Consider the following 26,897-nt stretch of genomic DNA (forward strand, 5'->3'; position numbering starts at 1 on the left):
GGGACCCCAGGGCGCTGATCAAAGAGACCCTTTCTCTTTCATCCACAGTATTCTCCTCAAAACTATTTCGATACAATATGTTTCCGTGATGCACGTCATGTGCCTGGGACACAAAACTCGTTGCAATCCTGCTAAATGTGTCCAGCTCTTTTGTTCTCCAAGATTTAGTTCTTCAAAGTTTTTTTTCTCCCCTCAGTTGCCAGGTTCCAGAAGTGTAAAAGCATGCATCATTTTTCACCAGGTCTCGTTTTAATATTCACAAAAGGAAATCTATGAAACAGGCCCTTTAGTTGTTCGCTGGTTTGAACTTCACTGCTGTCCAACTGATCTCTTTTCCTATTCTAAGCATTGCGCAGCAGGGATGCATTTGCAAGACAAATGCAGCTGAGATTCAAGTGGCACAAAACGGTTCGGATAAATTCAGCTTTATGTGAAAACAAAATGGTTACATTTCAAAAGACAAGACGTTTGGGTTTACATTCTGATAACATTTTAATGGAAGAACTGGTATATATTTACAAAAAGTTACCATATATACTTCAAAGATATTCAGGAAAGTAGACTATATAGGTTGAATAAAAGATGGTGCAAGGTGTAAATCAACAATGACAAATGCATATATTATTATAATTGGAAGGGATTATATAACTTGCAGACAGTGGGTCTATTCAACTTGTGCTATAAACAATCAGTTTTTCACATTCTATTCCAAAGAGTTGAATCAAATGGTAACGCTTGAACTGAGTAGTTCTGTACTAAGTGACCATAAACTTGGGGACTTGTTAAGATGGCTGAGAGCCATGGTGTTGGGAAGTTTTCCAGCCAGCACTTACTCTGATTAACCCTGTATGCTGAAACTCTGCTGGACTCCACCATACCAGCAATTGCTATTTATCCAGCATTTAATGAAAGCAATTACTTTAAGTCCAAAAAAATTCCCCACTTTGTTGTCTTACAACCAATGCAGAAGCTCTGAAAGAGGCAAATGTCCTGAGTAAGAAACCCTCCTGAGACTTTTAAGGGACATAATATATATGCCAGCAGTTTCTATGACAACATGGTTACCCTACAGCCCATAGTGTTTTACTGAATGACCGGCTAGAATGTAAAAGTGTCTTATTAAAGTCACCAAATGATGGACTGTTGAAAATAACAAGGAGTTAATGTATAATCACATAATGTTTATAAAGAGGACTGTGGGACAGTGAAAGAGAGTCATATTCTAACCATCATCAGTAATAAATGACATCCAATTGAAGGAGAAATTGCTAATTGATTATAAGCCTGTCGTTTAATGTCATGAGGTTTGGCATGAAAGGGGCCTGCAGCAGCGGACTGTGGGGGTTTGGCTTTTTTTCCTGAATGCAGCCTGGGAAAGTGAGATGTGGCTGGCTGGATTAGTGGTGTACCACAGTTTCGCGGGCCCCCCAAGCAAGGTCTGAGCAAGCCCCCTCCCACAAAAAACTTAACTTCCTACAATTCTACACATTTTGCCAATGAGGATGAAAGAAAATCTTGCTGTTTTAAAGCTGATTTACTGCAACTGTACACATATTGCATGGGGCAGAGAGAAAAATTAGGCAGACTAATTCTGATCTTTTTTCACTAATTGGTCTTTTGACCAATAGATCAGCTCTGAAAAAGATCTGATGTGAAAAGATCTGATGTGATTGGTCAAAAGACCAATTAGTGGGAAAAAGATCAGAATTGGGCTGCCTATGTAAATGCAGCCTTAGGCTACTGAAATGCATCAGATATGTATGTAACTTTCCAAATTTGTTTAATTGTCTGTAAAGCATAAATGTTGGTATAGGTTTGTCATTTTGAAGGGGTGCAGATTGCAGATGTGAGGGATGCTCTTTCCCTGGTATGGGACAGAGGGCAAGGAAGAGGAAGAATTCCACACAGCTCCTCTTCATCTCCTGATTCCATCTGGGATTCTAGAATAAAATAATGTGGCATTACTATATTGGCATCATGGGCTGTAAATTAATCCGTTAAAACAACTGTCATTATGATTCTAATATTATCATTGTTCTAAACCTACAGGATGACATGAGAAGGATGTATAATCTTGCAACGAAACTCAATGTGTGCAGTAAAGCATTTTATAAATGTATCCATTTTTGGGGGTATTATTTGTTATTTCAAAGATCATTGACACTTTTAGTCTGGACTATTGATCCATCCTTGTGGAATGATTCCCACCTTTACAATGTGTATTTTTCTTGTCCGGTTCAACAAATTGTGATTCAAAAGCAGTGGTTTCACCATCCCAAGTAATTTTTTTAACCAATAACATGAATTTGGGTACTGCCCATGGGAGGGGCGACATGACATCTCCCTGGCCAATTCTAAACAGGTCACGGACGCTCCATAGACCCCAAGGCAGTGGGAGGGGGAACTTTACTAAACCGTGTAACTGAATCAAACCAGTGGTTACCCCCTTTCAACAGCAGAGGAATGGCCATAACAATACCATTCACATTGTAGCACAGAGGACATGGTCCTTAGGGAGTGACTAGGATACTTTTTATTAACTAGAAAGCCAATGAGGCCCTTGAATAAAGAACATTTAGGCTCTTTCTCTAATCTTTTTCTTTTTGGTTTATTTGCTTGCTTCTATTTGTAGTAGTTATTCAAATATGAAAATTGTTATTAGATAAACAATGTTTTAAGACTTGGAAAAGGCAATAAAATGAAAAGGATGCTGAATTGAGAACGGGGCTCTGATGTGCCCTTCTACTGACCTAGAGGTTTCAGGGTGCTTGAACACATCAGAATTCCCATTGTTGAAGTTGATTAATTGAGACTGATAACTTACCATGAACAAAGATTGTAATAGAGTTTAATGCGGTAGGCCTGGGTTTGTAAATGCCTTATTCACATAGCTTTGTACTGAAGCATATGGGGGCCAGACGTATTCACTGACAAAGACGGACAAAATGTATTAGCCTTGTATGTTCTTCTAACAACCCTTTTTTGAGGATATTTTTTKGGGGAAATTCACTTAGCATTTTAAAACAGCTTGCCATAAAAATATAAAATGTGTACCCTTTTAAAATGTTGTTTTAGATACCATTAACTTGTATGTGTTTAGATAAACATTTTCTTGGAATGTTATACAGATTACAAGCAAACACTGGGTCCTTATTGCTAATAATGACAAAAGTATGTTTAAAGCAATATGCATAAATATAATATGAATTTATATTAATAAGAACAACTACAGTTAGGCCTATTTAAAATGTATAGGTGACAGACATGATCAACAATTATACAAACATTTAAAATCACTGCCTAAAGCTTAGCCTGTATTATGAGCAATTTAATATAAGTTCCTTGTTTATTGGAAGCCCACCACTCAGTCAGTATGTGAACCCTTTCCACTCAACTGGTCAGCAATCAAAGAGCACGACACAGAGCACGAGCATGCAATATAGGGCCAAAATCATTCAGACCATCTTAGATTACTGACTCACAGAATACACATAATCTGATGTGTGACAACAGTGTTTGCCAACTCTTACTAAGTGTCAAGACCTGTATGCTGGCTGGTGCCTTATCTCCAATGTTTCAATTATGGAGTGTCAATGGTGATCTATGGGCTAAATTCCCATGGTTTAGTCAGGGGCTGGATGCATGATGTAGAGGTCATTGCCCACGGACCAATCGGTCTGAAGACCAGTGGCTTTTCAACTTTGTCACCCTCCACCATGTTGTTTGTCAGCCATGTTGACTCTACGCTATTGCATCAGTGGGCCCTTTGGACCTCTCACACAAAGCTAGGTCTGTATCAATGGAGACGTGGACAGGGCTAGACCAAGTCATAAAACCTCACAGAGCATACAAATAAACTTACCAATATACAAATAAATTACCTGATATAAAATCACTAAAAACAAGTACAACTAACAGTTATACAGCTAATCATAATGAACTATGAATTATAAAATGTATATCTATGTTTGCTATCGAATTTGAATGGATACATTTAACCAAAAGTTACACAGTGGGCTGTCTAAGACATTTGAATAATATCATATCTGTAACATTAAAAAGTGTTCAAGGGAAAGGAGGAAGTAGCTAGTCCTAATGTCACAGACATATTTTCTTAGGTTATTGGATTGTTTAGGCTACATATTTCAGCAGGAYGACAGGGTAATCTATCAGATTAATTTGTTGGCTTCTGTGCATCAGATAGTTCTGTCTGAGAGAGAGCTTTCATATTGACAGAAGGAATTAAGCCTCCTACTTATCTAGCCTAGTCATGTCTGCTAAGCTCATTAGTGGGGATCCCAATTATCAGAAAGTCAATAGTGCACAAACAGGAAGATTAAAGGGAGCTTAGCCAGGTTGATTCCTGTTTCTGTCACTCCTGATACCACGTTAACAAGGGATCCCAATCCTATACATCTGTAATCCATTTCCAAAGGCAAATGGACATGTATCTATATGAACTCAAAGTAATTTTTCATCAGGCAAGTTACACTGTGTGTTGGGACAGTAAATATAGGTCTTTGCATATAGGTAGTAACCATGTCTYTTTATTGAAAACAATACACCTTCAGGGATACTGAAATAATCCATTCCTGAATGTCTTTTCTAAAGGTATTTAGGTCATTTCTTATTTGACATGTTGGGGCTGAATCCAAACATTAGAAGCACATACTTGCATCAATGACAATGGAACTTAAGCTTCAAAGTTTGAGTTATGAATGCATGTCTCAGGTTAGGATTTGGTCCTAGTGTTCGGTTAAATGAGTTACCTGAACAATCTGTTCTTCTGCCACTCAACACACTGATGTCCATGATCTCACCGGTCCTGTCCATCTTCTGAAAACCTCCAGTACCTATAATGGGCTGACACAGAAAACACGTTTAGCTGAAGAATCCAACACACAAGAAGTTAGAATACATTTCTGACTTTTTCTTTTGATACAAACCAGAGGTGTCCCTGTGGCATAGCTGCTCGGCATTTTGAATCCATTGTACACAGGACTTTGGTAAGAACCAGCACTGTCCATCTACAGGAAATAAAATAGACATTCATAATACAAGATATCTTTATAATTGGAGCAGGCTACTGTTTGCAATGGGTTGCATTGATGCTTAGAGTGATAGGTTTGCAGTGCGATCAGTGTATAGCACTGTGCAGCTCACATCCATAGCATTAGAATCTTGACACCAGTTAGCTTTTTAGAAACATCTTTAGCTTTCATCATAACTGTCTTTCTAATGATTGACTGCTCATGGTGAACAGCCATGTGTGGAAAAGAGGGGGAAACAATCAAAAAAGCTGGACCCAAACCTATAAATATTCTTAAGCAACTTCCAATTAAGGACTAAATGACGGGCTACATGGGGCTGCACCTGTTAAACTCTGATCTGTGTGATCTGATGTACCCATTTGAAAAACAAGACTGGGTGTGTGTGTGCATGTGTGAGTGAATAAGTGAGTGAGTGTGTGTGTGTGTGTGTATTACACAGGTGTTGATTTCCTGTGGTGATTGAGCCATGGAATTGGCTGACAAAAATCATGCCAAAGCCCATGTAATGGTTTGAATTTTATACTCAGTGAAATGTACTGTATCCCTACTAGATGCTCTTTTCAGATCACTGTACTGCCCTTACCTTTATCCAAATGTATTAATATACATCTTTACATGCACTATCCCTAAAAATCCATCCTAAAATCTCATTATGAATGCTTTGTTCCTCACCATGTAGTTGACTGAGGCATGTTGCAGTGAAGCTGCCTGCCGCTGTAACGTCTGTCGCAAGAACATCTCATCTTTGATGGCATGGAAACTTCCAATGGATGTTTGAGAGAAACATTTGCTCAAAAACAACATTTCAATATAATTAAATAAAATGTCAACTGGCTCAATATTTCTTTATTGAATAAAATATACAATTGACATTCTATGATCAATTTGCTATGCGCTAAATCAAAGTTAAAACACATTCATACATACCTCGCCTTCAGAATCTCAAATTTCTTTTCCCATATTCCGTTACAGCGAAACAACTGCTTTTGGAGTCTTTGGTAAACAACAAAGTAAAATACAGTGTGAGCGAATTAAATCCCATGTTGAGCCAGATGCACGGAGTCTGACATGCACTGAGATTAGCGTGGTAGGTGATCCTACTATAAATKATTGTGTTATAGCAAGGCTGATCTTTAACACTGCAATCATCAACACTGTAATACTAGTAGATAATGCACTATAACATGTAATTGTCTAACCTATTCATGTCCCTTCTTTCCAACCCAAAATGAGATTAGATAAAGTAGATACATACTTCTCTATATCTTGTTTCTGTAAGGTCTCCATCTTTTTCAGCTCATTAAGTTGTTGGATCAACTCCTCCCCCCCTTCAGCAACCTGAAACTATAGAAATAAACTAGTGAAGATTCCAATAATGTGTTCAGCGGTTTTCTTCTCCTGCTTAGTATAAATCATGTCATGTATGGATATTGAGGAGAGCAAATCTTACCACAGGTTGTTTTTCTGCTGCTTGAGCTTTTAAGACGGCCTCCTGAGCAAGCATTTCTCTTTTTTGTTTCTCCTTCTCTGCACTCAATTTCTCATTAACTTCCTTTTCCACAGCATGTTTCTGAAATAAAAACATCAACATTCAGTTTTGGTAACTCACATTGTTATCCATCAGTTGCGAAAAAAGGAACAATAGGATTCTGGAGGCCCTTGTGTGTTTTATCCATTTTCAAACTCAATTTAAAATGGGGGGCCCCAGAGTCACACAGTACTGTGCGGTCGTTGCCGTTTAAGATGAGGGAGGACGATTATTTTTTCATGAGCATGGCCTTATTTCTATTACAGCATATTGGATGACTGGAATTCATATTCCACTCACCCAGCTCAATGTCACATTGATAGGTTTAGAGCCAGCGCAAACTGGCTCTAACCAGAATAGAAAGAGGAGTGGGAGGCCCCGGTGCACAACTGAGCAAGAGGTCAAGTACATTAGAGTGTCTAGTTTGAGAAACAGACGCCTCACAAGTCCTCAACTGGCAGCTTCATTAAATAGTACCTGCAAAACACCAAGTCTCATCGTCAACAGTGAAGAGGCGACTCCAGGATGCTGGCCTTCTAGGCAGAGTTTCTATGTCCAGTGTCTGTGTTCTTTTGCCCATCTTAATCTTTTCTTTTTATTGGCCAGTCTGAGATATGGCTTTTTCTTTGCAACTCTGCCTAGAAGGCCAGCATCCCGGAGTCGCCTCTTCACTGTTGAAGTTGAGACTGGTATTTTGCGGGTACTATTTAATGAAGCTGCCAGTTGATGACTTGTGAGGCGTCTGTTTTCTCAAACTAGACACTCTAATGTACTTTTCCTTGTGCACCAGGGCCTCCCACTCCTCTTTCTATTCTGATTAGAGACAGTTTGCGCTGTTCTGTGAAGGGAGTAGTACACAGCATTGTACGAGATCGTTAGCTTCTTGTCAATTTCTCGCATGGAATAGCCTTCATTTCTCAGAGCAAGTATACACTGACGAGTTTTAGAAGAAAGTTCTTTGTTTCTGGACATTTTTTTTGAGCCTGTAATCGAAACCCACAAATGCTGATGCTCCAGATACTCAACTAGTCTAAAGAAGACCAGTTTTATTGCTTCTTTAAATCAGAACAACAGTTTTCAGCAGTGCTAACATAATTGCAAAAGTGTTTTCTAATGATCGACTAGCATTTTAAAATTATAAACTTGGATAAGCTAACACAACGTGCTATTGGAACACAGGAGTGATGGTTGCTGATACTGGGCCTCTGTACGCCTATGTAGGTATTCCATTAAAAATCAGCTGTTTCCAGCTACGAAAGTAATTTACAACATTAACAATGTTTACATTGTATTTCTGATCAATTTGATGTTATTTTAAATGGACAAAAAATGTGCTTTTCTTTCAAAAACAAGGACAATTCTAAGTGACCCCAAACTTTTGAACAGTAGTGTATATACGTGATCTTATATATATATATATATATATAGAGAGAGAGAGAGCGAGAGAGAGAGTTGGGCTAATGAGGTTTCTGTCTGAACGTTCCGAGAACGCCACTTTCTCCTCTGTAGCTGTTGCTATAAACGCATTGTGCTTTATATTTCTGATCGTTTTTAGAATACTATGAAGATATCCAGTGAAAGCAGACATGCAATTTGTTGACACCACAACACAGTACAAACTTGGATACACATTATCATGAATCAATAAAAATGTCTTAAAATCGCTGCTCAGTTTTGCTTGTTTACAGAGGGTCATTTTATAGGGAATTGTCAGTGGCGCTCGTGTTGTTATATCACCAACATTCCGAGAATACAGGCGCTAAGATGGCAGCCGTTCTAAAACCTTGCCAAACGTTTTATATATATGGCTCTGGGGGGCCCTATGTTTTGAGTCATCCCACTAACTCAGGTCTAACAATGGTTGCTTTAAACAAACTAGTGGCCGTTATAATCAGAACCTAAGGCAGCATTGTGAATGGCCATGTTAGCTGATTTAGTGCACATGGTCTGGGGCGTGTGAAGGTCAGGTCAAGTCAGGTCACTGCTGGACATCGGCTTTTCTTAAGAAATTGAGAGTCCTCAAAGACCAAATTGTGACTCTCAAGACATTTCTAGTTGTCTTTTGTATCAAAAAGGCATCTGTAATATCAATAGCCTAACCCTGCCACTTTGTTCTGTAAGCAGAGGGGTGGGGCTGGGCATACGTATGCTCATAAAAGCGTTAAGTTATATTCCTAAAAAATTATTCCTTTAAATGCTCATTAAACAGCAGAAAATGTTACATATTGTGTCTTTAAGAGTATGTTCCCATAATCTGAAGGACTAACTCAGGTCTCATTATAAAGGCTTGAGACAGAGAGCCAGTTGGTTCCTATGTGGAAATGAATGAATAGGGAAAGACTAAGATTTGCCATGGTGAGTGGTGGGTGTATTATAGCTGTGTTGTTAGTCTAGTTAAGACAAGGATATCAGGATGGGGTTTCCATTCTTCTCAGTTTGAGAGAAAAAGAAAGGAAGGCCTTCTTGTCACCTTTCAGAAACTCATTGTCTTTAGAAAGGGAGAAAAGGCGTAGGTGTTTATCCGTAACAACAGGATGTAGCCTACAGCCAGCCTCAGCAGCTTGGATAAAGCACCAGGCCATAACAAGAATACCTTACCATATACAGTTGAAGTCGGAAGTATACATACACCTTAGCCAAATACATTTAAACTCACTTTTTCACAATTCCTGACATCTAATCCTAGTAAACATTCCCTGTTTTCGGTGAGTTAGGATCACCACTTTATTTTAAGAATGTGAAATGTCAGATTAACAGTAGAGAGAATGATTTATTTCAGCTTTTATTTCTTTCATCACATTCCCAGTGGGTCAGAAGTTTACATACACTCAATTAGTATTTGGTAGCATTGCCTTTAAATTGTTTAACTTGGGTCAAACTTTTCGGGTAGCCTTCCACAAGCTTCCCACAATAAGTTGGGTGAATTTTGGCCCATTTCTCCTGACAGAGCTGATGTAACTGAGTCAGGTAATGTAGGCCTCCTTGCTCACACACGCTTTTTCAGTTCTGCTTGCTTTGTGATGGCCACTCCAACACCTTGACTTTGTTGTCCTTAAGCCATTTTGCCACAACTTTGGATGTATGCTTGGGGTCATTGTCCATTTGGAAGACCCATTTGCGACCAAGCTTTAACTTCCTGACTGATGTCTTGAGATGTTGCTCCAATATATCCACATAATTTTCTTGCCTCATGATGCCATCTATTTTGTGAAGTGCACCAGTCCCTCCTGCAGCAAAGCACCCCCACAACATGATGCTGCCACCCCCGTGCTTCACGGCTGGGATGGTGTTCTTCGGCTTGCAAGCATCCCCCTTTTTCATCCAAACATAACGATGGTCATTATGGCCAAACAGTTCTATTTTTGTTTCATCAGACCAGAGGACATTTCTCCAAAAAGTATGATCTTTGTCCCCATGTGCAGTTGCAAACCGTAGTCTGGATTTTTTATGGCGGTTTTGGAGTAGTGGCCTCTTCCTTGCTGAGCGGCCTTTCAGGTTATGTCGATATATGACTCGTTTTACTGTGGATATAGAAACTTTTGTACTGGTTTCCTCCAGCATCTTCACAAGGTCCTTTGCTGTTGTCCTGGGATTGATTTGCACTTTTCGCACCAAAGTACGTTCATCTCTAGGAGACAGAACGCGTCTCCTTCCTGAGCTGTATGACGGCTGCATGGTCCCATGGTGTTTATACTTGCGTACTATTGTGTGTACAGATGAACGTGGTACCTTCAGGCGTTTGGAAATTGCTCCCAAGGATGAACCAGACTTGTGGAGGTCTACAATTKTTTKTCTGAGGTCTTGGMTCATTTMTTTTKATTTTCCCAWGATGTCAAGCAAAGAGGCACTGAGTTTGACGGTAGCCCTTGAAATACATCCACAAGTAGACCTCCAATTGACTCAAATGATGTCAATTAGCCTATCAGAAGCTTCTAAAACCATGACAYCATTTTCTGGTATTTTACAAGCTGTTTAAAGGCACAGTCAATTTAGTGTATGTAAACTTCTGACCAACTGGAATTGTGATACAGTGAATTATAAGTGAAATAATCTGTCTGTAAACAATTGTTGGAGAAATTATTTGTCATGTACAAAATAGATGTCCTAACCGACTTGCCAAAACTATAGTTTGTTCATAAGAAATTTGTGGAGTGGTTGAAAAACAAGTTTTAATGACTCCAACCTATGTGTATGTAAACTTCCGACTTCAACTGTAAATCCATAACATTTTCCAGTTTGATCATCATTGATTTTTCTTTCTTTTATAACCATTTAGGTACTGAGAAAAACTCCCAGCAAAATCGTCTTGTATGACTTTTGGTGCCTAACAGACAACTCAGCTCATTGCACTGAATCCATATAAAATAGCAGGACCCAGAGTAAACTTGTCAACTGGTAGACCATGGCCCTGAGTAGGATGAGACAGTACATATTTTCCATAGAAAAAGTGCAAAAGTCAGGTGTGAAATGTGCTGTCTCTTATACACATCTAGATGTGTATAAGAGACAGCACACACGCACACACACACACACACACACACACACACACACACACACACACACACACACACACAGGAGCTGTCTGGCTCTATGTGGTCAGTGTGTTGACAGAATCATACCCATCCTCCCCCCCAGACCAAGGGATGAATAAGCAAAAGTGGGAGTGATATGTAGCTGAAGTGCTTCAGCTTTATTGTTGAGTAAACTGTATAGTCAATATAGTAGCGGTGTTGAGGTAGGTAGGTGTGTGTGTGTGTGTGGGAGGGGGGGATGGGGGTATCAAGGCTGGGTGTCAAAATGATTTAGAACAATTATAACAAAGTATAGATTTTGTGCTTTCAATAAATCCAGCTGTGGTAATGTGAGTGTAGAAGCTATATGGTGTTATGCCATAATGAGGCTGCAGGACTTTAAAGTTGCAACATTCAGCACTTTTTGTTTTACGTTTCTGAAACCGAAATAAAAAGGCATTGCCTACACATTCCTTGTGTCGTCTCAAAATAGTGCCATGACAGACACTTCGTTGATGATTTCACTTCGCTGTTGACTTATGTGGAACAGGTTGTATTTTAACCCAACTCCCATGGCTAAAATCAATAGGACAGAGACAACACGTGCGCACATTATCCCCTCTCTTTGCTTTATGAGCCTAATGTCTGCACTGATGGACTAACTGTCCTTCACTGGAGAGACCCAGACTTTTAAACATCCTGACACTGATAGCAGCACTTGACCGTGGCACGTTTTTACCTGTAGGGAATTTGGAAATATAATGGTGGCTTCCACGACTCGCGAAACGTGTGCAGCCAGGTCATGTCAGTTACTTACCTCACTCTTCCGGAAGTCTTCAATGATTTGTATTTCTTTTTCCAGCTCTTGTTTTAGCGACTTCATCTGTGAAATTAATAAACAGGGTTGTTACAGAGAAAACAATCCTATTTTCCTTAAAATACATTTTCTGAATGATAAAACAGTACCAAATGGTTTATCGATCTAGTCTTGAGAAATTCATTGAATATCATTCATTAGCAACACATGATTATCATCTGAAGAGATTACGAGAGTATAATGATGACACTGTAGTTTGTTCATTAAGTACTTTTGCAGATAATGATTTTAGCGATAAAGCACTTCACAAAAGTATTTTTTTTTAAACCAAGCCAATGAAAATTATTCAATTTAGTTAAAAAGGACACTGAAGGCCTTGATTCCTTGATAGGTGTTTGTTAAATGCTATTGTGTAGAATCAACAGCCAGGATATAAGTTTCTTCCGTTGCATTGAATGAAGAGTCCTCTAAAGACACTGTGGGTGGACACGAATATCATTCAGCACAACAATAATGTGGGTAGAGCAAGACAGGACCCACAGGCAGGGTTCTACACTAACATTTTTTACAAGGAGCACAGTTGCTCTTAAGTAAAAAATCTTAGGAGCACACAAAAAAATATAAAAGCACAATCAAAACATACTTGAGGTATTAATGATAAGAGTTGCCAGCAATGACAAAACACTGGGTTTAGGAGCACCAGAAGAATAGATTTTTAAGATTGAGATATAGTCTATATAAGGCCTATATCATGAATCTTAGCTACATCCACTGAAGAAGCTCTTCCTTTTCCTTTCTTTCTGTGCCACCAAATGTTTGCATACTACTGGTAAAGTTCCCACAAGGATTATGATAACTTTCATCTGTGGTTACCAGGTTCTGTACTTAGTTAGCTAGTTAATGCTGTAGCATACACGCCAAATGGTTGCACTGTAGAGCCCTGACAGGGTAAGCTAGATGCCAGACTGCACCTGCCTGTATGATTGACCTATCGCTACGCTGCTTTCATGACTGTCCGCATTCCACCTGGCCTAGAATTGGTACAGGGTCCCACAGTATTCCACAGTGAAAAGGTTATGGGACATGGACAAGACTTCCTCCCATGGTGCCCTTCCATATACTGTGTGTGACATTTTTGCCTGAGCAATACACGGGTCAGGATGACATATTATTGAGTTCTAAACACTAACTCCTGATTGCTTCAGTTGCATCCCATGACTCCCACAGTTTAAACTTTAGTTGACTAAACTTAAATAATCCTCTCCTTATCACACACTTAAAAAGGTAATTGTGCTGCAGATTATGAGTTTTACGGTAGCTTTTGCACAGATCTGTGCTCTTTTGCGTGATGAAAATGTCACCTTATAGCTCCATATACATTTCTGTTAAAATAAAATGATGTTCTTACAAGTACAGATGTTTTGCAAAATGTATCCTTGATGCAAGCCAATGTACTGTTGGTGTTCTATGTGATTGTGACATTCAGGGATGAGGGAGTGAGTCTTGAGATGGGTAGCTGAAGCTTACACCCAGCTGGGCTTTCAGCGGCTAGGCTTTGGCCTCCCATTGGAAGTCTCTCCCTTGGGGCCCTACAGCTATGGAAGAAGCAAATGTTCTGCTTCATTGATCAAAGTCAGCAAAATAATGTGAAAAACGTCCTCTTTTTTTTTCATTTTACATTTTTATGCATAAACACTATAGTAGCACTTAACATTGAGTTTGTCAGTCACAGGAAGGGTACAAAAGGCCTAGTAACAAAGACATTTGAAAAGAGGGGGATTTGAATTGTTACACTAAATATGTATAATCCTTTTGACTGATGATTGAAATTACATTAAGGACATCTTTATTAGAAGTCTTTAACTAAAGCTGCTCCTTAGAAGGAGTTTGGATACACACCATCTGCTCCACACACCATTAACCTCTACTCATCCCTGGCTGTTTGGTGTTTATTGAAGTGAAGAGAACAGGGTCTATCAATGAGACTAACTTTTGATCTCTAACCAATCTTTTTTTGTTGCTGTATTTCTAATGGTGATCATCCTCTGACCAAGATCGCCAATTAGTGTTGTTTTGATTATGATGAAGCCCAGTATCTATGTTCAGATTCCTTTTACTGAGTGCTTTCTCTGATGTTCACTTTTATTGAACCATTGCACCTACAGGTCCCAAAATGACCTAGATTATTATTGGATACTAATAATGCATCCTTCAGGTGGACAATTGTTTTGTATGTCCAAAGAAAACTATGATTAGAGGGAGGAGAAGGCCTGTAGTAAATCTCAAGTATTCTGTGACAAATTAACAAATAATTTATACCTTATATAATGAATATTTTATTTTTATCGGTACGCAGTTAATTACAATAATCAATGAGGTGAGACTTACTTTAATTAGATTTAAATTATGTATCCTAGCAACCCTATGGGGTCAGGGCAAGGCATTCAATAAAGTGTGTTAGAAGTGGCCAAATTGAGTGCTAGAGTAGCACAGGAAGTGTTAGCGTTTAGATTCTACCACTGCTGATTAGTATCTTTAAAGTGAAAAGAGAAGGGGGCTGAGAAAAACCATTATGACTGGTATATTTGCTTTATCAACAATCCACGTCACCCATTTCTATGGGCAATGATTGCTACCTTTTGTAAATGAAAAAGCCACAGGTGTAGTTGTTTTGTAAGAATGTATTTTTCTACTTTGACCAAATCAATACGACACCTGGTAGGCCCTTTAAATAACCAAGAAATATATACTGTAGGGTAGAGCTGTTCAAAAGAGTTGACAGGCATGAATAGTAAAACTTGCACAATTTCTATCATTTCAAGCACAATTCATTAAAATGATCTGGCAGAATTCCATTTTTCACACCACATATGACTATTAAACAGATCATCTACCTTTACAGTATCAATAAAGAATGATAAATAATCCTAACCCAACACATTAAAGCATGGCCTTCAAGGCCCATTCGCCAAATGTTGTGCCAATGGAACCACAGTACTGCGTCAAATATTAACCTTTATTTTCTCAGTGACAGCTTGATAATACCTCATAAAACCATTTAGATTGTCTTCCTCCACTTACCAGTTGCTTTACAGTAAGAGAGACGCAGCAATGTGTCGGCATCCTTCATTTTGATGACAAAACTAACAGAACATTCACCTGTACTGAAATCTATCAGGGCTCTTGTCTTACCTGGCATATGCTAGCAAGGCTTTTTTTCCCACTCTATATGAGTGGACTGCAAACACTGCCAGGAAGATTGCCTCTTAGGCCATGTAATGTGGATAGAACAGCAGTTCAGCATGGGCAGGGTTGAGGGTGGAGAACTTTGAGACATGTTTTGTAAACATCGTTTTCTCACCAGCCAAATTCAACATTGACTCACTTGGAGGTCGTAAAGACTGGTGACAAGGGAAAGGATGCTTACCTTCTTTCTGGCGGTGTCCTTCTCAATGCTGAGTTGTACTTTCAGATGATCATAGTCACTGGTCATCTAGAATTAAAACGGGGGGGAGGGGTGGTCACCATAAGCATTTCTCCTAATTCACTCCACTTTATACAAAACAATGCATGGTGATCCTTTTTGCTTTACATGTACATAACTGTTTTGCTTTATGCATAGTTGCAAAATAACCATTGTTGCATGTACCTTTTGCAGGGCTTTTTTCTCGTCCTCTAACTTTGCTTTCACATCGTTTAGATTATGTGCTGAAAAAAAGTAAAAAGAGCACTTTAGTTAGCTGAGATGGATAGCAAGAGACAGGAAACACTCCCACTTTCATCTGGTTTCAGGCTATCAGAGGAATAGGGTGGAAGTGGAGAGTAGGCCTAAGAGACAGGGTTGTTGGAGTTTGAGAGAGTAGTGTGACATGACGTCCATCCACGTCCCATTGAGTTACGGCGGTGGCCTGAGAAAGTCCACTTGAATCCAGTGTGGCCTGGGTCCTGACAGGGTTCTGACCTGGCATTTCACCCTTGATGAGCTTGGCCTGCCACCAACTGTTCCTCTGGTGACCTAAAAACACTAAGTTCAAGGACCAAGTATGGGTTTGCAAACTTTGCACCCAACATCTTCAGATAAAGCTCTTATAGTTAGTCACAGCACATACAAAACACTTACTTGATTTGAATGAATGACATATAAAAGAGGAGATGCTCTTTGGGCAGACACCACACACCACATTTTAAGAATATGGTTAAGGTCATATTAATGAGATACGCCCTCTTCAAAACCCCATCCGATATGAAATGTAACATGTAGCAGTCAACGGAGGCCTTGGCGCTATCACATTTTATCAGGTGAGATATGTTTGTGCTCTGTTTGTATCTATACATCCGGGGGAACATATTCAGATGGTTACCTAAGTTACATAAGCAATTAATGAACACCAAACATTTAGAGAGATAAAACACTGATCCTTGAAAATACACCTGTGCACTGTTTACTTTCTCTTGAAGGACTCCCACACTGTGGACTGGATGGCCAAACATTACAATCTGACCAATGGCTGCCAAACTGTGAGTTATTAGCTCATGTTTCCTGACAATATCTACTGCAGGGGGCACATGATTAGCCTAGTTGAAACGGCAATTGATGTAGGAAGTTTGCATAGGGCGTTAAAAAGTTAAGATTTATCAATTACACTAAACAGTTCAATATAGTTATTGAGTCACAGAATTACATCAATATGGATTTTATGGTCCAGATTCTATGACTTAACATCTTAAATCCTATAACATTTCAATAAGCAGATCTTAAAAAACTGCAGGGAATAGGATTTGTTACAAAAAAGAAAAGAATCCCCACAATACCTAGATCTTCCAACTGCTGCTCTTTAGCCTCCAAGGAATTGCGGACCTGGTCCATGACAATGTGCATGGAGTCAATGTCGTCTTGTAGCTTTTGATTCTCTTGTCTCAGCCATTCTTTATCCGGGTCATCCACAGCCTCACAGCTAATCTGAAGAAAAAAAATGACAACTCCTTTTTAACCTTTTTTCTTTAATCCGCAAAACAAAAGGCACACAGCTCAAGCAGCGTGGCAAGTATGAGTCCTTTTCAGAAACAAAGCAATCGTACAACTTTCTGCCTCCTACGATTTCCCCCTGAATAATAAAAAGCCGAGACACACAAAAAAGAACACCGGCCATGAGTTTTTTTCACCCTTCTTTGCCCGGAAGAAAGAAGGCAGTACATTATATACAAAGACCATAATTCATGGGGACATTTTTATTGACAGGGATAATACATATCATACTGTTTGCGTGCCCCTGTCATTCAGGTCAATTTATTCTGGAAGTCCAAAGCGGCAGCTGGGCCTTTCCACCCACGGTCTGGGCCCTGGTCTCTAACAACCGCTGCCTGTAACTAGGCAGGGCTGAGGGGGGAGACTGGGGGAGTATGGTTGGGCAACACCAGGGGGTTTGAAGAGTGCACAGCTTCCAGGGGGGGGCTTGTTGCCTTTGTGTCTTCCCTCAGTGGCAGCGCTGCCAGTGTCACCAGGATCACATCACATGTCAGAGCAGTGAAGTTTTCAGACTGGGAGCCGCATGGAGCCCATCAGGTTCCTGTGATATCCACGCAGTTGGCCCTCTCCACTTTGTGCTGCAGCCACCATTCATGCCCTGGACATTAACAGGGCTTTTGCATGCCTGTCACACTTAGGACTGTGCAGTGTGCAGGCGTTCAAAGGCTTTCAAAGCTTCAAGGTCCCCCCCACCCTGCTTTTCCCTTGTTTTGTTTCCTCCTCTTGTTTTATAATGAAAGAAGACAGTACTTTTGTGAGCAGGGGTCATATTTGAGTAAAGAAATCTAACTTTTTAAAATAATATGAATGCCTTTTTGTTTCAGTTGGAATGAGGCCAAAACTGTGTGAATTCAATAGATTTTTGTAACAGAGAGCCACCCAATACATTCAGGTTTGCCAAAAGACACATTTGAATTAAAAAGGAAACACACATAGTTAAAGCCATGCTTCATAAGCTTGACATTATTAGGAAATGCATGCACTCTATGGACTAAACTATTATGCTGTATCAGCGTTAATCAAATAATGAAAAAACTATTTAGAGGGATTATAAGGTTAGGAGTGCTTGCGTTGCGTGTGACACTGCAGTTTTGACGCCGCGTTAGGCTAAGCTACATGTCATGCCACAGAGGATTACCCAGTTGGTCCTCTCTGTAATCAGCCTGGGCACCGTTCCATCTACCTTGGCACAGCCCTGACCCGACCGGCATCAACAAATGATCACCTCTTCATGCACCACCAAACACCATCCATCCCCTCGTCTCTCTCCCCATCCAAGATAAAGTTAACTAACTATGAGTGACAGCAATAAATACACGTTTTTCTTGTTTTATGGGGGTTCCCTCTGTCTCTGGTTCTCTCTACACAGCTGTATCTAAAACCCAAAACACTGCATGGCTGACCGGGACTGTTTACACTGCGATTGAAGAAGAAACGCTACTTCCTTTACCTCTGGCTCCACCATCTGCCGTAGAGTGGTAACTACGAGTGATTAGCCATGCGGTTCTCCCATGGCCGTGACCACTCTCATTAGCACAAAGAACAAAGGAGCGATTCTCCAGAGCTGCAGTCATCTGTTTCACTTTGAGAGGCTGGTTTTGTGTGACTGCTCTCCCTGCCATCTGCCTACAGTAGAGTCCCACTTGTGTTGGACAAAACTAAAATACTGAGGGGCGAGAGAGGACTCGAGAGATAGAGTTAGGGGCTGCCCGGCCTCATTAAAACAAGGCAATTAGGGGAATACACCTCACCTTGTAACACTAAATATCTAATTAATGTTGATTTCTGGGGGGGTGTCACTCACCACATAAAAGGTATGAGTGATGAGAGACTGATGAGAAATGAATACCTTTTGGCCAAACAAAAGGTGTGTATATCACCACCCCTCCCTTGAATGCATTTTAATCTAACCATGATTAACTACAATCATATTGTTCACCACTGGCAGCTCTAGCAGAACCTTTGAATATTCTTAATTCTTTAACTTCTTAATTTGGAATATAATTAGGCTATATTATAAGACAAAATACAATATGTGACTCACATCACTAGAGTAAGTGGGCAAAGTGAAGAACACACTGATCCTAGCCTACCTTTGTGAAGACTCTCTCCTCATATTCCCTCAGCTGTTCACTCATACACTTGATCTTCAAGTTCTTCTCTTGGATCTCATTCATCAGATCTTTCAGTCTCCCTGTGTCACTAGCAACAGCAGCTACATTTTCTCCTTTTTTAAGGTAGTAATTCTGAAATAAAACAACACAGTCAAATCAAATGTTATTGTTCGCATACACGTGTTTAGCAGCTGTTATTGTGGGTGTAGCGAAATGCTTGAAATACACAGTCAATATATTTTGAAAGCATTATAAAAACTTGGTGATAGAGACATGCACACATGCAATGCTCTTTAGTATTTGGTATACAATAAGAGTTATGACAATACACAGTGAAACATGTCCGTGTTGTAACACAGCGACTAGGTTTAATGTGTCCATACCTTGTAGCTGCCTCTGATCACATGGATTGCATCATTGAATTGTTGTTGATAACTTTTCCGAATAACTTTTACTTTCTGTATGAAACAATATGTTTTGTTTAGTTTATAAGCATAATGCAATTTGACTGAGAACATGGTAATTATTTATATAACAAAATAAATTGTACAAATTAAATATCTGTCACCTCCTTATGATGATTCTCCAAACTCTTCACTTTGTTATTCATGCTGGTATACAAGGACTCTGCCTCTTGCTGAAGTTTGGACTCATAGTGTGCCTGTATGAACTTTATTTTCCAAAAAATATCTTTTTTCAGGGTATCCATATTCTATCAAACAAAGGGGGAGATTAGCCAACATTTATTATGTAGGCATGTTGAGCCAAAGCACATTCCAGCACAATTCATCAACTGAAATGCATATTTTTCTTATACTGTAAGCTAGATGTTGTTTAGTCTACATCGTTCAAATAAATTGAATAGGCCTCCCCAATTAATTGTATGTTCTTATGTATTATAGCCTTTAATTTGACAAATACACAAGGCGCAAACACATCAAGACTGTGCTCTTTAAAGCACAAGGGACATAAGTATAACTCAGCAGCTAGCATAATCAGCTTGAACCAGTAGGAAGTAGCTACTGTACTCTGTTTTGGTTCCTTCTTTGTTGAATTGGTATCACTTTCAATCTTTGGAGGATGAATACCCCACAAATCTACTAGCCTGCCAATCAATTTGTTTAACTCTGCAGGCAAGGGCAGTCATTGCTGCGCCCTTGCTAACATTTTCTTCCCCAGAACAAAGCCTCCATATGCCCTCTCAGCAGGGGACTGGGGAGATATAAGAGCCCTGCATTTAGGCCTAAAGTTATAGGAATTTTGAGATGAAAGGGGATGCAGAGTGAATTGAAACACTGAGCAAATCTAGAGGAATGCACAAGTCACTGTCACTCAGGCGTTTCACTTTCTATGTTGCTCTTCTGATTGCAGTGTTTTTTGCACGTAGCCAAATCAAAAAGGATAATATTAATAATTGGAGTTGTTTGAAAATATAAACTTTTCGATTGTATAAATTGCATCTTTATTTTGTAATAAACATGTGCATTTATTGTATGGAGAAACAAAGTTATTATATAAGCAAGCAATGTACAAACTAAAGTAACCTACCTTTATAAGTTCAGCAGTGTGGTCAGATAGTAACTTGACAGTGGGTAATTCTGAGACATCGGTTTGGACAGAAGCATCTGGACCAAAGAATCCCACCCTCAATTGATTCCCCAGTGAAAACCTCCACATTAGGCGCCGCAGCAGACAAACAGGTAAAGTAGACAGACAAAAAAACAAACAGGTAGAGGAGAAAACAATGTCAATCATTATAAAACAATTTTTTTGAAAAATGTAACAGGTGCTTGCCCAATATGATAACCAAGATAGCTAACGTTACCAATATTGAGAGTCGAGAGATAGCTGGGTAACGTTACCGTTAGAATGTGCACATGTGACAGAAAAAAGTTGTAGCTAGCTAGCTTGTTTGGCTAACGTTAGCTAATTAGCTAGCTTACTTGCGAATTTCCTCTATTTCTTTAGAAAATAGCTCCTCTTCGTCCTCATTCATACACATATTTTTTTGTTTAACAGCCGTGAATGTCAGACAGATTTTTATGTTTCAAAATCACTTGCTTGCTAGCTAGTTGATTTGCTAGTTTGTCTTTGTCACTCCAGATTATGGTGTTGCTATAGCAACTTGGACAACTGGGAAACTGGCTCTCATCAGGAGCAGGTATGATTTTCTACTTGTTTCTATCTTCTGTACTTTAAATTGTCATTGAGCTAGTTATTTGAATGGTAGACGTGTCAAATCTCTCCAGCCACGATTATCGAACAATTATTATTATTATTTTTACGTTACATTGTAACTAGCAGAGTTCTATCTGCCCGCGCACGCGCAACACTGACGCGCACTGCCATGAAGGGTCGTTACTAGTTACCACAAACACAAAGTCATAAACCCCGCCTATTTCTACAATTTATCTTCTTAAAATGTGATTTTAAACCTTACTTAACCTTAACTTTAACCACACTACTAACTTTATGCCTAACCTTAAATTAAGACCAAAAAGCCATTTTTGGTTTTCATGAATTTTTACCATATTGAGCCAATTTTGACTTTGTGGCTGTGGTAACTAGTGTAAACCGCAAGTGCTTGTTCAGTCTAGCGTGCAGGTAATGGTTGACCCTCATTAAGAGGTTTTGGGCACCAGAGGAACCCCAATGAAATATGTTTTTTTCTCTTCATAGCAACCAACTGATGTTCACAGCATAATCAAAATATGAATCTTTGAAAGTGCAACTTTCAGATGATGGCACTTGTTTTTGTGCAAATGTATGATGAGTGCATTCGTTGATTCAGATTACTATTTGATCTATAATTTACTCCTTTCCAAATGTGTAACATTCTGTTCCTGTGAACATAACAATTTGTATCCAGACAGGCTTCACTGTTACCACTCTTGTGAATTTCAGTTCATCATATTTTTGTTGATTATTGAAATTGAGCCAAATAGGGCAAAATAGGGCCAATTAAATTGTACACATTTTAAAATTGAATGGATCTGAGATTAGTGAAAAACTCTAATCACAAAATGGATTGTTCTCACACAATATAAAAACATGAAAATAGTTGTAATATCCTAGTCTGTCTAAATAGCATAATCTCTTAGAGTCTGATTGAGCAACATAATCCCTAAATCTGAAATCTATTCCCCTGGTAAAGCCCCATCCATAGCCAGTCACAGAGGCAGCAGACTAGGTATGTCTCCTCCCCTCCCCCCTTCACACAGTGTTGCTTACAGTACATCTGAGTCTGCCCTGAGGGCTAGGCAGTATGGCACTTTAATTAATCAAAAACAGTTTAGTCCAATGAATAGAAGGTGATGGTATTATTATTTGTTTTTCTGTTTTTACTAGTGAATATAATCCTATTTTCTGGAATGTGAAGTCTTTGTTTGAGATATTCTGTTTTAAGATTCAGTGCCTCACAGCTGTGTGGTTTTGGAATGGAATCACACTGAAGATCAATACCACACACGTTAATAGGGATATAGCCTAACCGCCGTGGAGACTCAGGGGAGGGATGTGTGGGGGGTGGGGGTTGACCACCACTGAAGCAATTGTCTCAAACATCTTATTTAGCAACACCTCACAACATACATAGAGATTGTATTATGTATTCATGGTTGTTCACATACAGTATTTGTAAGTTTAACTAACTTAAACAGAATTGAAATCTATTGTTATTGTTTTTTCAAACTGTTGGTTTTGAGGGGAAACTTGTCAGAGTCCATATTTTTCCTGACCATACTGGGTGAGAACAATAGGCCATCTGCAGCCCAGAACAATGTCACATTTTTAAGGAAGAACGACACGGGGTTCTCCATTCAGTAACACTGGTTAACAACTACTACAGGAAATATAAGTGTGTCTTATTAAAAAAATAAATTTCCCCATGCATTGGAGATTAAAACATTTATAATTTATTCAACCAATACTTTTTTTTTGAACAAAGGATGAATTTTGGGACACATTTGCTAATGTTTGAAAATAATGGATTCAAAGAAGATTATCTAATCCTAACAAGTTAGATTGTGCATGCATAATTGCTCTATCAAATACATATTGGAAAACAGACTTCACCCCATCAGCTCCAGTAATGCTGGTGATTTCTATTGATGAAGCACATAGGTTACCCATAGTGCATTAATGGGCTGTCCCAGTAATTTGATTTGCTAATTGTGATGGCGTAGTGCACCAGTGAAGTGTTTGGTAAGTGTGTTTCTTCAATAGAGAAAACATGAGACATTGTGAACCCTATGACACTAATTTATATAATTGTTTCTGATGTAATTCAGAGGCATGTAAGAAAAGCATGTTCACTGCATTTGAAACACTTTAATTGTAATTGACAGTTTAAAGAMGTCAAGATTTTGTTTTTCCTTTGCATAGGACCTTACCGTTACAATGCTATGCGTTGACTTTGTTTATGTGTTAAAGTCAGCATTCATTATAAACTCAGCAAAAAAAGAATTGTCCTCTCACTGTCAACTGCGTTTATTTTCAGCAAACTTAACATGCGCAAACATTTGTATGAACATAACAAGATTCAACAACTGAGACATAAACTGAACAAGTTCCACATGCATGTGACTAACAGAAATGGAATAATGTGTCCCTGAACAAAGGGGGGGTCAAAATCAAAAGTAACAGTCAGCATCTGGTGTGGCCACCAGCTGCATCAAGTACTGCAGTGCATCTCCTCCTCATGGACTGCACCAGATTTGGCAGTTCTTGCTGTGAGATGTTACCCCACTCTTCCACCAAGGCACCTGCAAGTTCCCRGACATTTCTGGGGGGAATGGCCCTAGCCCTCACCCTCCGATCCAACAGGTCCCAGACGTGCTCAATGGGATTGAGATCCGGGCTCTTYGCTGGCCAYGGCAGAACACTRACATTCCTGTCTTGCAGGAAATCACGCACAGAACGAGCAGTATGGCTGGTGGCATTGTCATGCTAGAGGGTCATGTCAGGATGAGCCTGCAGGAAGAGTACCACATGAGGGAAGAGAATGTCTTCCCTGTAATGCACAGCGTTGAGATTGCCTGCAATGACAACAAGCTCAGTCCGATGATGCTGTGACACACCGCCCCAGACCATGACGCACCCTCCACCTCCAAATCAATCCCGCTCCAGAGTAAAGGCCTYGGTGTAGCGCTCATTCCTTCAACGATAAACGCGAATCCGACCATCACCCCATGTCAGTCAAAACCGCGACTCGTCAGTGAAGAGCACTTTTTGACAGTCCTGTCTGGTCCAGCGACGTTGGGTTTGTGCCCATAGGCGACGTTGTTGCCGGTGATGTCTGGTGAGGACCTGCCTACAAGCCCTCAGTCCAGCCTCTCTCAGCCTATTGGGGACAGTCTGAGCACTGATGGAGCGATTGTGCGTTCCTGGTGTAACTCGGGCAGCTGTTGTTGCCATCCTGTATCTGCCCTGCAGGTGTGATGTTCGAATGTACCGATCCTGTGCAGGTGTTGTTACACGTGGTCTGCCAYTGTGAGGACGATCAGCTGTCCGTCCTGTCTCCTTGTAGCGCTGTCTTAGGTGTCTCACAGTACGGACATTGCAATTTATTGCCCTGGCCACATCTGCAGTCCTCATACCTCCTTGCAGCATGCCTAAGGCACGTTCACGCAGATGAGCAGGGACCCTGGGCATAATTTTTTTGTGTGTTTTTCAGTCAGTAGAAAGGCCTATTTAGTGTCCAAAGTTTTCATAACTGTGACCTTAATTGCCGACCGTCTGTAAGCTGTTAGTGTCTTAACGACCGTTCCACAGGTGCATGTTCATTAACTGTTTATGGTTCTTTGAACAAGCATGGGAAACCGTGTTTAAACCTTTTACAATGAAGATCTGTGAAGTTATTTGGATTTTACGAATTATCTTTGAAAGACAGGGTCCTGAAAAGGGATGTTTCTTTTTTTGCTGAGTTTAGATGTTGTGTCAGCAACATAATACATCCTAAACAAATTAAACAACATTATCGGTAGGCTAGTCCGGTCTTTCTGTTCTGTTGTGATTTACCGTTCCATTTTCATAGAATTTAAATGATTCGGCCTATGAATGACTGATATTTTGTCCTCTCCTCCAGGCTTCCGTCCTTCTCTCCTCCATGACCCGGAAAAACTGTTAAGCTGTCGCCATATGTAGGAGAGTGTCAATTCGTGTATTCTACTGCGGTAGAGTTTTGAAATCCACCACACACACTTTGAAACAGCTGTTGTTTTTCTCAGATGAGAAAAGAATGCACACATTTAAAAACAATACGCTACTTATGCTTTTATCTATAAAATGTATAGCACAACTATCTACATTTCTTTTTACACATGTATTTTGTGTTTCCCCCTATGTGATAGAATTTTCTTGATACACTAGAGATTTTTTGTATTATTTTTTTGTATTATTAATTCTTATTTACAGTGACAGCCTACCCTGGAGAAACCCTGACGATGCTGGGCCAATTGTGCACAATCACAGCTGGTTGTGATACAGCCTGGAATTGAAGCAGGGTGTCTGTAGTGATGCCTCTAGCACTGAGATGCAGTGCCTTAGACTACCGCGCCACTCGGGAGCCCTCGGGAGAGTTGGAGGAGAGTTTCATTTCATACAAGCACATTAGTATCCACGTTTTCTCTGCACATCTGATTACCTTTGACCTTTTTCAAGAGGAGGCGAGGAGAGGACAGAATTCCAATTTAGATTCTCCCTTTGTAACAGTGATTTGACGGTGCAGAGTTTTAGAATACATGTTGCCCTCTAGTGGTGATAGGATAGTACCTCATTGGGAATTCAATCYTGCAGCGATAAACTGCACGTTTATCACGTTTGTCGTTTAAGCAAAGGCTGCATGAGTCAATCTGTTGATGCGAATTGTGGTAAAGTTAAATATTGTAATCTGTGGGCTTAAGTAACACATTTGTAATGATAATAACCACAACAGCTTGCATGGCATTTGTTAAGCAGTACCCCAGTATTTGATATTATTAATTCTCTGTTCTATTCAAGTCAGCAAAGCTGTTGTTTTTTAATCAACCAACCAAGGCAGAGTTGGGCACTCAGCCAATTATCCAACAGCGCTGTTGCCATAATGTAAACGATTTAATTTCCAAGCAGCATAGCATGTTAGCAGTATTGAATCATAAAACAAATAAAAAATTCTAAGAAATGTAAAATGATCAACATCCATATTTTCCATTTTCCATTCCAGTATTTTCCATACTGTGTGATTTAATCAGAATCAAGTGCCATCTGCTTTGAGACAAAAAATCTGAAACATCCAAAATATCACCTCACATAGCTGCAGCCTATAAAATAGACTAGAAAGTAAAAATTGACATCATAGCTCAAGTGGGGAGCTCAAGTGGGGAAAGCCAAGGCATGATGAAATCACTAAATACCCCAGGCACAAAGTAGATTAAGCCTAGCAGCACATGACCCAATCATTCAGAGGCAGACAGAGCCCACAGCAGGCGATGTGTTAAGGGGACAGAGTCAGCAAATTAACCCCATGGGATCACAACATGGTCCACACACAGAGGGCCAGATTGGATGGAAAATAAATCAAAACAAAGCTCTTTTAGGCCAGCCCACCCACAATAGCCAGCGACAATAACATCACAACAGAGGAAATGTGAATATTTGGAACAAATGGCGTCCCATACTAAAATAATCCGAACTGCAAAGCCTCCATATGCAAATAAAAAAAAGTAATTACTTAGTCAGAGGTTTAGGAGCATCTGACACTTTGAGGTTTTAATCTGACATATGGTTTGTTTGTGGGAGCAGAGGAGTGTTGTCATACAGAAGGTTTAAAACTGATTTTAGGGGGTAGAATACGAATTGTATATGATTCAGAT

General features: G+C 39.7%; 1 protein-coding gene across 1 annotated transcript; it reads right to left on the minus strand.

Moving 5' to 3' along the window:
- Positions 1 to 202: 202 nt before the first annotated feature.
- Positions 203 to 21,179, minus strand: lg32h10orf67 (linkage group 32 C10orf67 homolog). Its single transcript, XM_023976726.2, has 16 exons — positions 20,991 to 21,179; positions 20,596 to 20,716; positions 19,616 to 19,759; positions 19,431 to 19,505; positions 19,027 to 19,179; positions 16,720 to 16,867; positions 15,557 to 15,615; positions 15,335 to 15,400; positions 11,908 to 11,973; positions 6,502 to 6,621; positions 6,307 to 6,395; positions 5,979 to 6,044; positions 5,724 to 5,811; positions 4,947 to 5,027; positions 4,770 to 4,863; positions 203 to 1,940 (listed from the first exon to the last, which is right to left on the minus strand). Exons 1-16 carry the CDS (start codon positions 21,047 to 21,049, stop codon positions 1,819 to 1,821), a joined length of 1,551 nt encoding a protein of 516 aa, XP_023832494.1. The 5' UTR covers positions 21,050 to 21,179; the 3' UTR covers positions 203 to 1,818.
- Positions 21,180 to 26,897: the final 5,718 nt, after the last annotated feature.

Source organism: Salvelinus sp. IW2-2015, linkage group LG32 (genome assembly GCF_002910315.2).
Source record: "Salvelinus sp. IW2-2015 linkage group LG32, ASM291031v2, whole genome shotgun sequence".
NCBI classification, from domain to species: Eukaryota; Metazoa; Chordata; class Actinopteri; order Salmoniformes; family Salmonidae; genus Salvelinus; species Salvelinus sp. IW2-2015.

What these genes read in the sequence shown, in the direction of transcription:
- lg32h10orf67 (XM_023976726.2), bottom strand. Translation starts at nt 21,049, where the DNA reads ATGTGTATGAATGAGGACGAAGAGGAGCTATTTTCTAAAGAAATAGAG. An exon ending in AGAAAAAAGCCCTGCAAAAG is followed by an intron (nt 15,401 to 15,556) that starts GTACATGCAACA and finishes TTTTAATTCTAG; the next exon opens with ATGACCAGTGACTATGATCA. An exon ending in CAGAAACAAGATATAGAGAA is followed by an intron (nt 6,045 to 6,306) that starts GTATGTATCTAC and finishes TGTTTACCAAAG; the next exon opens with ACTCCAAAAGCAGTTGTTTC.